Here is an 11,443-nt window from a genome sequence, read left to right as displayed (position 1 = left end):
ATGACAGATTAACTATTGTAGTATGACTTGACAGAATAACTATTGTAGTATGACATGATATATTAACTATTGTAGTATGACTTGACAGATTAACTATTGTAGTATGACATCACAGATTAACTATAGTAGTATGACATGACAGATTAACTATAGTAGTATGACATGACAGATTAACTTTAGTAGTATGGCATGACAGATTAACTATAGTAGTATGGCATGATATATTAACTATAGTAGTATGACATGACGGATTAACTATTGTAGTATGACTTGACAGAATAACTATTGTAGTATGACATGATATATTAACTATTGTAGTATGACTTGACAGATTAACTATTGTAGTATGACATCACAGATTAACTATTGTAGTACGACATGACATATTAACTATAGTAGTATGACATGACAGATTAACTATTGTAGTATGACATGGCAGATTAACTATTGTAGTATGACATGACAGATTAACTACAGTAGTATGACATGGCATATTAACTATAGTCTGGAAGGTAATTTAAGGTACCGACGTTTACAACAATATCTGAAAAACTATCGGACCTACTCCAGTCAAAGTTGGTATGAGATTATTAAACAGTCATACATAACTGGATATTACATTTAAAGACAATCGATGCATGAATAAAAAATCTGTCTATTTAGCTATCACTATATTTCATCAACAACCAGACCAGTTCGTCACGGATGGAACGACCTTTCATTGAAACACAGTTGAACCAATCAACTCAACTCGAAAGGGTGCACGGGAATCACGCACGCACGGATACGGTGTTAGCGTTGGGCGTCTCAACGTGCATGTTTCCCGTGCACAGAGACAGAGACGTCTGAGACCTGCATCACTTCGGGCTTCCCTCCCACATTAAGCTGACACGCCGTGATGTAACTGGAATACTGTTAAAAGCAGCGTTAAACCCAACCCACTCGCTCACTCACATGACAGATTAACTCTAGGGGATATGAAGAATGCGGCCATGACAGATTAAATATAATAATATAAAAGAATACTATTAGGGTGATCCTTATCTTCTATTAAGTAGTAGATAGGATGCTTGCCAAGCTTACGGTTGGTTGACTGACACATTCCAACAGATGCGCATTTAGCTAGGCCACACTTTGCAGCTTATGTTTACTTTCATTCTGAAGTAATTGCAATGTTATCGATATGTCTTACGTATAGAGGTCTATATAGTGTGAGTGAGTGAACAAGTTGGGTTTAAGGCCGCTTTAATCAGTGTTTTATATATCTCGGTGTGTCAGGTTAATGTGGGTCGACTTGAAGCAGGTCAGATACGTTTCCTATTTTGGCATTACCTGTGGATATTGGTCTATTGCTGACAAACTCAATCGAATTAAAATCAGATCTTAGTTCTCGCTACCGCTACACACAGACCTGAGGAGATCCCAATACAAACACATCAGGTCGACTTTTCGACAACTTTGACCGACCAATGATAAAACTAACAGGAAGTTGACATTAGCCAATCAGAAAGAAGCTTTCTCGAGCTTTTCGGCGCGGCTTTGAAAAGTATCTTGACAAAGTTCTCGACTAAAAGTTTGCAAACTGAAGAAATAGAACATCATCAATGTCTAATAGATGGCCGAGATTGTACGGCTGTATTTCCCACGGGCTATGGGCAGTCTCTTCCCTTTCAAATGTTTATCCCACTGAAGCGAGAGATAGACGATGCTTTTGACGGAATCAGTCGTACAGCCCGTAATCGTCATTCGGAATTCCTCGTGTTAACCATTTCGAAGTTGCACGATTAGAAAAAGACATTCCGATTGTCACTTTCCAGTCTGGTTGGTCGGATGAAAGGTCGATCTGACGTGACCTGTAACGGGGTGTCCTCAGATCTTTGTTTAGCGGTCGCAAGAACTGAGATCTGAGTTTAATGAAATTGTGACAAACCCAAAATAATAATCAGGACGAATCCGGGATTCAAACTCACGATTATAGGATTCTCGAACGCCAAAGGGACGCAACTCAGTAACGCAATGAGGTAGCGCCTACGACAGTTTACGTGACTATATTGATTACTTCTACCGCTGCAGTGAATCTGTTTTGAGCCGCCATTAAAGTCGTTATCAGTCACCCGTTAAGTTGTTCGGCCAGGAACATGCCCTTATCTTTGGATCAAAATGGCGGCAGGGTGTAAGTACCGCGTTTTATCAATTCTTCTTTTGACGAACAAAATATTCCCGGTTTCTACAGAAACTGTACTTGGTGAAAATGTGGATGAGGAATTCGACTTTGACGGCGTCCCCGGAGTTCAGCATGAGTTCAAAGTGGAAGTAGCGGCGGGGAAGGAGGAGTGTTTCTACCAGTTCGCCGCGGAAGGGAGCAGACTCTATGTGTCGTATAGTGTACGTAATGGTGGACGTGTTTCTGAGGACATTCCTCCATGGTATATTTCTATTCTTTGAACCCTTAACAAATGAAGACATAGGGAAGCGTAAGAACTAGGTGTAACCATCTTCCCGAGGCAAGGGTGTTAACTGACTGTAAGAGTCCAGTTTCCACCCTAGGTCTTTTCCAATATGATTTTAAAAAACGAAAAACAAAAATCCCATCCCAGTATATATTAATTTACACTACCCTGGGGTATTCCGAATGCATAAACAACTCTAGACACATCCTCCATTTTAAAGCTGTTTTAGAAAAAAAATGCTTAAAATGTTTTTGTTTTGTTGTTGAATGTTAGCTTGATTGTTTAAGGTAAGTTTAGAGAATATTTACAAATTATTATATTACAAGAGAGTCCACTCAAGGAATAACGGTGTTTCTATGTACTGCATGCACCTCGCCGTTGTGAGTGTGGACAGATAGGGAGGACATCCATGTGCTGTTGAAGGAATTGTTCACACGCTCGGGCGATTCGCTGTGCAGAGTTGGGCACGCCAGAAACCTATGATTGTAATCCCGGTTCGCCCCGATTATGTTTCTAGGTTTGTCACCGAAGTGGTAAACGTCTGAGACCTGTATCACTTCGGGCTTTCCTTCCACATTAAGCTGACACGCCGTGATGTAACTGGAATACTGTTAAAAGCGGCCTTAAACCCAACTCACTCATTCACTCACTCACTGACACGCTCGGAGTCTGACGGCTCGGTATGGTAAAGCAGGAAACACTCTATTATATACATCATGGCAAGGTACCTGATAACAAAATAAGCGCAAGGCAGTTCCACCTGGTTCTCTTAATTATATCTCACATTTCTTATTAAATACAATGTTCATCAACAAAATACTGTTGGTTATTTATAGTAATTATTTATAAAAGTATGTAATAGTTTGAATACGTTCTAGGTACGATATTAAAGGGATGCTGAAATTATTATTTGCATAATAGTCATCCTGGGGATGTTTTGTGTGTGTGTGTGTGTGTGTGTGTCTATTTGTTTGTGTGTGTGTGTGTGTGTGTGTATTTCTGTTTGTGTGTGTGTGTCTATTTGTTTGTGTGTGTCTATTTGTGTGTGTGTCTGTGTGTGTGTGGTCTGTTTGTTTGTGTGTGTGTATTTGTATGTGTGTGTTTGTGTGTGTGTTGTTGTTTGTGTATGTGTGTGTGTCTGTTTGTGTGTCTGTCTATTTTTGTGTGTGTGTCTGTTTGTTTGTGTGTGTGTATTTGTATGTGTGTGTTTGTGTGTGTGTGTTGTTGTTTCTGTATGTGTGTCTATGTGTGTGTGTCTGTTTGTGTGTGCGTCTGTTTGTGTGTGCGTCTATTTGTGTGTGTGCATCTGTTTGTGTGTGTTTGTGTGTGTGTCAGACTGCAATGACGAAATCAGTTACATGTTCAGTGCATTCATGCAACACATCCCCGCCATTCTAGTATCAGCCAATCAGTAAACAGTAATCCGTTAGTGGGCATGGCCTGAGTTGTCATTCAAATACCACGGAGCCAGAGTTTATCTAAGACTAAATATAGACTAAGTGTAGACTCCAAATTGAATGCTTTAAATGTGAGACCGCAAAGCGGACTGAACCGAGAGTGTCAAGGTGGGTTTGGAAAACCCAGAAACCTTTAATTTTATAGACTGCAGGATATGCAATTTGCTCCTTTTTATTTTTCATTTTCATTGTGTGTTTCTTGTAGTTGGCAATAAGTCAGCATTTCCGTTAATAATGTTCCATCATTGCACCACCATAAGAGCTGTTTTCTGCATTTGTTTCGTCGTGATAATTCAGATGTTCAGAAACAGAAATCCTAACATTAGGAATAACTTTTATGTATTAGTACAGGTAAGTTTGGTGTCTAATAGTCAAATCTTTCAAGACTCAGATCAAGATAATTTTATTTTCATCTCAAATGATGTCAAGGCACCTCTTTTTCCATCTTCCAGCGGCAAAGGTGTTAACTGACTCGGACTTTCTTGTAAAGTCAGTTAACCCTTTACCGCGGGAAGATGCTCTCTTTCAAACCAGTAAACTCTTCGATGACTCTCTCAGTGCTCACAGGAATGTCTCTGTGCTTACACAGGAGTGATCATTCTCCCTGGTACACTGATATCCAGACACAAAAACTCATTTAAAAAAAATATATCATATTTATTTTTTCGAAAATGTATGTGAAAATGAAAAGTGTATGCTTACCGCGGCAAAGGTGTTAACTGACTCGGACTTTCTTATTTAGTCAGTTAACCCCTTTACCGCGGGAAGATGCTCTCCTTCAAACCAGTAAACTCTTCGATGACTCTCTCAATGCTCACAGGAATGTCTCTGTGCTTACACAGGAGCGATCATTCTCCCCGGTACACTGATATCCAGACACAAAAAGTCATTTAAAAAAAATATATCATTATTTTTTCGAAAATGTATGTGAAAATGAAAAGTGTATGCAGTGGTTATTGTGTCTGTAGTCAACTACGCCCCTGACGGGAATCACTTGCAATGAATTTATTCCTTCATGAATCAGGTTGTGAGAGGCGGCGACAGGAACATCGATTTCTTCCTCTTGGGCATATACGGCGAAGTCGTCGACACGCAGTACGACAAGCCTGGAGCCATGGTGCAGACAGAGATGAAGGAACGAGGTGCTGTAGGCGGGGTCTGTGTGTAGCTGAGAGTGAGTGAGTGAGTGAGTTGGATTTAACGCCGCTTTTAACAGTATTCCCGTTACATCACGGCGTGTCAGCTTAATGTGGGAGGAAAGCCCGAAGTGATGCAAGTCTCAGACGTTTACCACTTCGGTGAAACCCACGAACACGGGTTTGGTGCTGACAAACCTAGAAACATAATCGGGGCTTACCGGGATTCGAACCCACAATCATAGGTTTCTGGCGTGCCCAAGGGACGCAACTCTGCACAGCGAATCGCGGCGCCTTAGATGAATGGGCCACCCGTGCCCCCTGTAGCTGAGAGAAGGTGGTGACGGTGGGAGGGGCGTGTGTGGATGTATATGTCGGGGTGGGGTGGGTGAACTCGGAGTCTTTGCTACATACTAAGTTGGTGGGGTGTAAATAAAATAAAAGTGACAAAACCCTTTCCGTATTCATAAGAAATCTCTGCCAAAAGCATAAGCGATTGTACGATTCCCACTATGACATGAGCATGTGTTTATGAAACAGTGATGATACCAGGTGTTCGCGTAAAGGTGAGCGTATCCTGCCCCACCGTTGGCACCGTCATAAACACATGCAAAGGCAATTCAATTATTCACCTGAGAATTTACGGGAACATGTGCTACAAATCAAAATAGGGAATAGTTCACCTTTTCAATTCTTCAGCTAAAGGAAACTACGGTTATAACGAACCCAAAGGGACCACTAATTTTAGTTCGTAATAACCGTAGTTAGTTATAAGCAGCATATAAACAACAAATGGTAGGGACTGAAAAATAGGTTCGTTATATCGGTCAGTTCGTTATAAGCGTTTTCGTTATGAACGTAGTTATAATGTATATACTGTATATAATGGCGGTTTTGACAATGTTTATTGTTAATTCGGCCATTTATTACATTTTATTATAAACTGTGACAAAGTAAATGGGTTAACGCCATTTTGCACAATGTACATGATCATACATGTATAATATCAGCTCAATGTCGGAGGGAAACCCTTTGTGGCATATACTACTCAAAAGAAGTTAAGGATCACCCGATTCTTTCATATTGGTAATGTTAATCTGCCATGGCGTGAGAGATTAACTATTGTAATATGGAAGAATCAGGTGATCCTTAACTTCTTTTGAGTAGTATATATCGTTACTTTTACCACTTTCATGAAGATAAAACGAGCCCAGGTATGGTCGTGACAGACCAAGAAGCTAAATTGGGGCGGACATGGGATGCTAGTATACTGGCGCGAACGGTAATCGGGAGACGCGGTAGGGTCATGTCTTGACTGTCGGACCGCCTCCGTGGTCTAGTGGTAGAGCGTCCGCCCGGAGAGCGGAAGGTCCAGGGTTCGATCCCCGACCGCGTCATACCAAAAAACGTTAAAAGATTGTACTTGTTGTTACCCTGTCTGGCGCTCGGCATTAAGGGGATAAAACAAGGACTGGTCGGCTCGGAGTCAGTATACTGTGTCTGAGTGGGGTATTCATGTTAAACTGCGGCATGGTATCTCAGTGAGCTAGCACTATAAATCGGCATCAGTCCGGACTAGTACAAGCAGCCACACAAACACACACACGTACATGCACGTCGCTTTATAAGTGCAATAATCTTGGACGCGACGTTAAACCCCATTTCACCTCACCTCACCTTGACTGTCGGACCACATAGCGGTTGACGGCTAGAATAAGGTGCACAACTCTACAAAGCCAACGACAGCACCTTACACAACTAGGCCCCGTCCCACAAAGCGATTTTAACGTAAGATGATCATAAATCCCACACTTTTACACTTACGATAGTCGTAGTGCTAAGATCGCTTTGTGGAACGGGGCCCAGTTATAGTAACAAAGAGACTTAAACAGAGTCAGGAAAGTGGGCAATCTATCGTTTTAAATGTTATGAGTTCGAATCGTGAAACTCGCGTACATGTGTCCAAAAACCTTCACTCATGCACTTCTTGTTTTCAGGGTATCGGTCCAGACTAGTATCCGTCTCCTTTTAATTAACCTCAAAATTTAAATCCGAGGGTATAATTCAAATCTCGCCATTGGTGTGTTTCAAAGCATGTTCATGGACGTTTTTCTTTCGTTTTGAAGGCTATATGGAGTTCTGTTTTGACAACACACAGAGCAGGTATGGTTCTAAGTTGGTGTACTTCTTCCTGATGACCTTCCTCATTGACAGATGGAGCCAGTACTTGAAGGATGTAGATGAGATCCGAGGTCTCACTGTCAATCTATCTGTGAGTACAGTACATGGTTAATCTGGATCGAGGTGTTTACGAATGTAGGATACATTGCAACACAATCTTGGCGTACTTCCACAGTGATGTTGCTGCAATATTTCTGCACTGTTGTTGCAATGTTTCTTCATTGTTGCTGCAATGTTTCTGAAATGTTTCTGCAGTGTTGCTGCAATATTTCTGAAATGTTTCTGCAGTGTTGCTGCAATGTTTCTGAAATGATTCTGGAGTGTTGCTGCAATGTTTCTGAAATGTTTTTGCAGTGTTGCGGCAATGTTTCTGTAATATATTTGCAGTGTTGCTGCAATGTTTCTGAAATATTTCTGCAGTGTTGCTGAAATATTTCTGAAATGTTTCTGCAGTGTTGCTGCAATATTTCTGAAATATTTCTACAGTGTTGCTGCAATATATCTGATATGTTTCTGCAGTGTTGCTGCAATATTTCTGAAATGTTTCTGCAGTGTTGCTGCAATGTTTCTGAAATGTTTCTGGAGTGTTGCTGCAATGTTGCTGAAATGTTTTTGCAGTGTTGCTGCAATGTTTCCGAAATATTTCTGCAGTGTTGCTGCAATATTTCTACAATGTTTCTGAAATATTGCTGCAATGTTTCTGAAATATTTCTGCAGTGTTGCTGCAATATTTCTACAATGTTTCTGCAGTGTTGCTACAATGTTTCTGAAATATTTCTGCAGTGTTGCTGCAATATTTCTGAAATGTTTCTGCAGTGTTGCTGCAATGTTTCTGAAATGTTTCTGGAGTGTTGCTGCAATGTTTCTGAAATGTTTTTGCAGTGTTGCTGCAATGTTTCTGTAATATTTTTGCAGTGTTGCTGCAATGTTTCTGAAATATTTCTGCAGTGTTGCTGAAATATTTCTGAAATGTTACTGCAGTTTTGCTGCAATGTTTCTGAAATATTTCTGCAGTGTTGCTGCAATATTTCTGAAATGTTTCTGGAGTGTTGCTGCAATGTTTCTGAAATATTTTTGCAGTGTTGCTGCAATGTTTCTGAAATATTTTTGCAGTGTTGCTGCAATGTTTCTGAAATATTTCTGGAGTGTTACTTCAATATTTTTGCAGTGTTGCTGCATTATTTCTGAAATGTTTCTGCAGTGTATCTGTTGTGCTGTTGCAATGCTTCTGAAATGTTTCTGCAGCGTTGCTGAAAGGTTTAAGCATTGTTGCTGCAATGTTTCTGAAATGCTTCTGCAATGATCCAGCAGCGTTTCTGTCAGTTTACATTTCCGACGTTTCCAGATACTTAGGCAATAAACACAATATCGAGAAATATAACTTTAAATGTCTTGCATTTGTCCGCGATGATAAAGCAGTGACAAGTTAAAATATCAATAGTTAACATCGGTATCGCGCTACACTGTCGATAATTTCTGTTGTTAAAATAACATACTCTTCCCATCGTTTCTTTTTTAGGAAATACACAATTTGTTTGAGGAGAGATTGGTGTGCATTCAGAAAACGTTTATATAAATTATTTGTCAGAGCTACCATTTTACTCCCTAATATTCCGGTCAATACAGTGTCAAATCCTACCAAACCCACCACAAATTGTAACAGAAATAATTTCTCCTGTTTCATGCACAGAAGCCCCTTAAAACAGTAAAAATCAAGGAAAATCTAAGTAGAGGTTTTCAGTTTGGGTATGATCTTTAGGGGGTAAATTAATATAAAATACAATAAAGCCCGAAAATTTAATGTTTCACTTTTTATGTTGTTTAACCATGTCATGTTAGATATCAAAGGAAAGCTGGTATCACAAGCAGTTATTTTGAATCTATAGTTTGTATCTATTTTGTATAAATGTAAAATAATCTTTGTCTTTGAAACAAAAAAAGAAATAAAAATTGGGTGGAAAACACATATATACAAATGTATTCATCTATATAATTTTTGTTAGCCTTAACTAAATTTATTTAATAATATTAACAGTTTGTTCATTTGTTTTAAGCCTTCACTTTTTAAGAACCTGTATGCAAAGTAAAGGTCATCAGTAAATAACCCCTCCTATGATTCTCCCGAACGGTTTAGACTTTGTTGACAGTGAAATCCATATCGCGGGGAGGTAAATAAAAGCGACAAACCCCTGTCCATATTCATAAGAAATCTCAGCTAAAAGCAGAGTCGATTGTAGGATTCCGACTATATCATGATCATGTGTTTAGAATCACTATCAAATAACGATGACACCAGGTGTACGCGAAAAGCGGTGTTTATCCTTCCCCATCGGTGGCACATGTCACAAACAAATGCAAAGGCAAGTCAACTGTTCACCTGAAAGAAAATAACCAAGGGAACATATGGTACAAGTCAAAATAGAGAAATGCATCGGACACAATTTTTTGTCAGTTATTCGTCAAATTTGGAAATGTCCTCTACATGTCTACCATGAAACTTTTTGAAAGCTCTAGTGAGGCCTTGAATGTTGTAACCTTAAACACTCGTTATACCTTTCCACCTGTAGTTGTAATATCACACCGCTGTAAGTCTGACACCAGGCAAGGGGCATCACCTGTGACTGTACGCATTTGCAATCTCTCCAAAATATTTCTGAATTGTCTATTGTTCTTTATTTAATGCGTGGTGTTTTATAACTTTATTTTTATGTTAGGACAATAATAACATAGATAATTGTACGCGAGTGTAAGACACATATTTGCTCTGTTGTATGCCTTACTTAGCAACATTCAAGCTACAACATGGGGACATGTAAAAAAGAGATTCTGGATTCCGGTGATTCATATTAACGTCCCACATCGTCGGGGGTATGTTGCCACGAAGTCAGAGAATCTGACCACCCAATCCTCATTTCAGCTGCATCTTCTGACCATCCAGTTATGTCCTGAAAACCCGAATGGAATAAAACAATTAAAGCTCTTGAAATACGAATTCCCCGACCAGCCGAGGATGGAAAAAAACTGATACTTATGAATTTTTTTCAGTCGATACTTGAGGGCGTAGAGCTGTCTCTGACGGACGTGGACAAATATCAGACGCACACTCGCCTCAACGTCATGCGCGACTGGTACCTCCTCAACGAGAACCAGCGCTACGTGGGGTACTGGTCTGTGGCCCTGTGTGTGGTAGTCCTGGTGGCGGGGGTGGGGCAGGTGGTCTTCCTCAGGAGGATGTTTAGGATGCCCACCGTCACCCCGACGTCCAAACCCCGGGCGTGATAGGGACTCAGAATATTTTTCTGATACTGTACTAAAGTTTTTGTATGAGTATCCTCCACCTAAACGCTGGAACGTAGCTCTGCACAAGTGATGCTTATGCTGGGGTTTTATCGAAAAAAAATTAATTGCCCAGGAAATGCTTGCCAAAATAATTATGCTTCAGCCTGTAAAAAAAATAAGGAATCGTCTGCCAAGAAGAATACATTGTTGCAAGATGTTTTGTTTAATAAAAAGTTTTCTCCTAATGAATTTTATAAAACATATCTGGTTTTGCAAAAATATAACCGTAGTTTGTAATAAGCATATATACAGCATATATACAACAAATGACCGGTGTAAAGTTTGAAAGTATATCCCCCTTTCAAAGTATACTCGGGTAGATTCTGGAGCTCCCACAATCTACCTCCCTTTCCCAGAATCAACCCCCGGGGGTATAATCTGGGAGCTCCCAGAATCTACCCCGGGTTATAACTATAATCTGGGAGCTCCCAGAATATACACCGGGTTATAACTAAAATCTAGGAGCTCCAAGAATCTACCCCAGGTTATAACTATAATCTAGGAGCTCCATGAATCTACTAGTCCATTGTATTGTGTACGTTTTTAATTTTTCGTTATTTTTTTTTTGAGATTTGCATCTGTATATATTTTTACATTCTATAGAGCCTACTTAACATAAAAACCAATGTTTCCAATTTTTGGGGTCCATAGTTTGCGAATAAATGACGCTCAAACTTGACCACTTGATGTCAGTGTAAATGACAGCAATAATGACTAGTTGTAGGTAAATATTATGAAAACGAGTTATCTCCCCTTGTGACATTGACCTTTCAAGTCAACATGGCTGAAACAACTCTGACAAGAAGAGTTTTTCCATCATCATGGAAGGCTTATCATCAACCAAGACCCGCTGAAATTCATCTAAATAGGTGAGTGAATA

At 39.8% G+C, this 11,443-nt stretch overlaps 1 protein-coding gene across 1 annotated transcript; it reads left to right on the top strand.

The window, feature by feature from the left end:
- Positions 1-2,122: 2,122 nt before the first annotated feature.
- Positions 2,123-10,952, top strand: LOC124137880 (transmembrane emp24 domain-containing protein 6-like). The gene is made up of 4 exons (XM_046504359.2): positions 2,123-2,385; positions 4,932-5,049; positions 7,170-7,315; positions 10,270-10,952. Exons 1-4 carry the CDS (start codon positions 2,161-2,163, stop codon positions 10,501-10,503), a joined length of 723 nt encoding a protein of 240 aa, XP_046360315.2. The 5' UTR covers positions 2,123-2,160; the 3' UTR covers positions 10,504-10,952.
- The last annotated feature ends 491 nt before the right edge of the window (positions 10,953-11,443 follow it).

This window comes from Haliotis rufescens, unplaced genomic scaffold (assembly GCF_023055435.1).
Source record: "Haliotis rufescens isolate VD_foot unplaced genomic scaffold, xgHalRufe1.0.p SCAF_57, whole genome shotgun sequence".
Classification (NCBI taxonomy): Eukaryota; Metazoa; Mollusca; class Gastropoda; order Lepetellida; family Haliotidae; genus Haliotis; species Haliotis rufescens.
This window is presented reverse-complemented; position numbering and strand designations above follow the sequence as displayed.

What these genes read in the sequence shown, in the direction of transcription:
- LOC124137880 (XM_046504359.2), top strand. Translation starts at nt 2,161, where the DNA reads ATGGCGGCAGGGTGTAAGTACCGCGTTTTATCAATTCTTCTTTTGACG. An exon ending in GACAGAGATGAAGGAACGAG is followed by an intron (nt 5,050 to 7,169) that starts GTGCTGTAGGCG and finishes TTCGTTTTGAAG; the next exon opens with GCTATATGGAGTTCTGTTTT. An exon ending in GTCTCACTGTCAATCTATCT is followed by an intron (nt 7,316 to 10,269) that starts GTGAGTACAGTA and finishes AATTTTTTTCAG; the next exon opens with TCGATACTTGAGGGCGTAGA.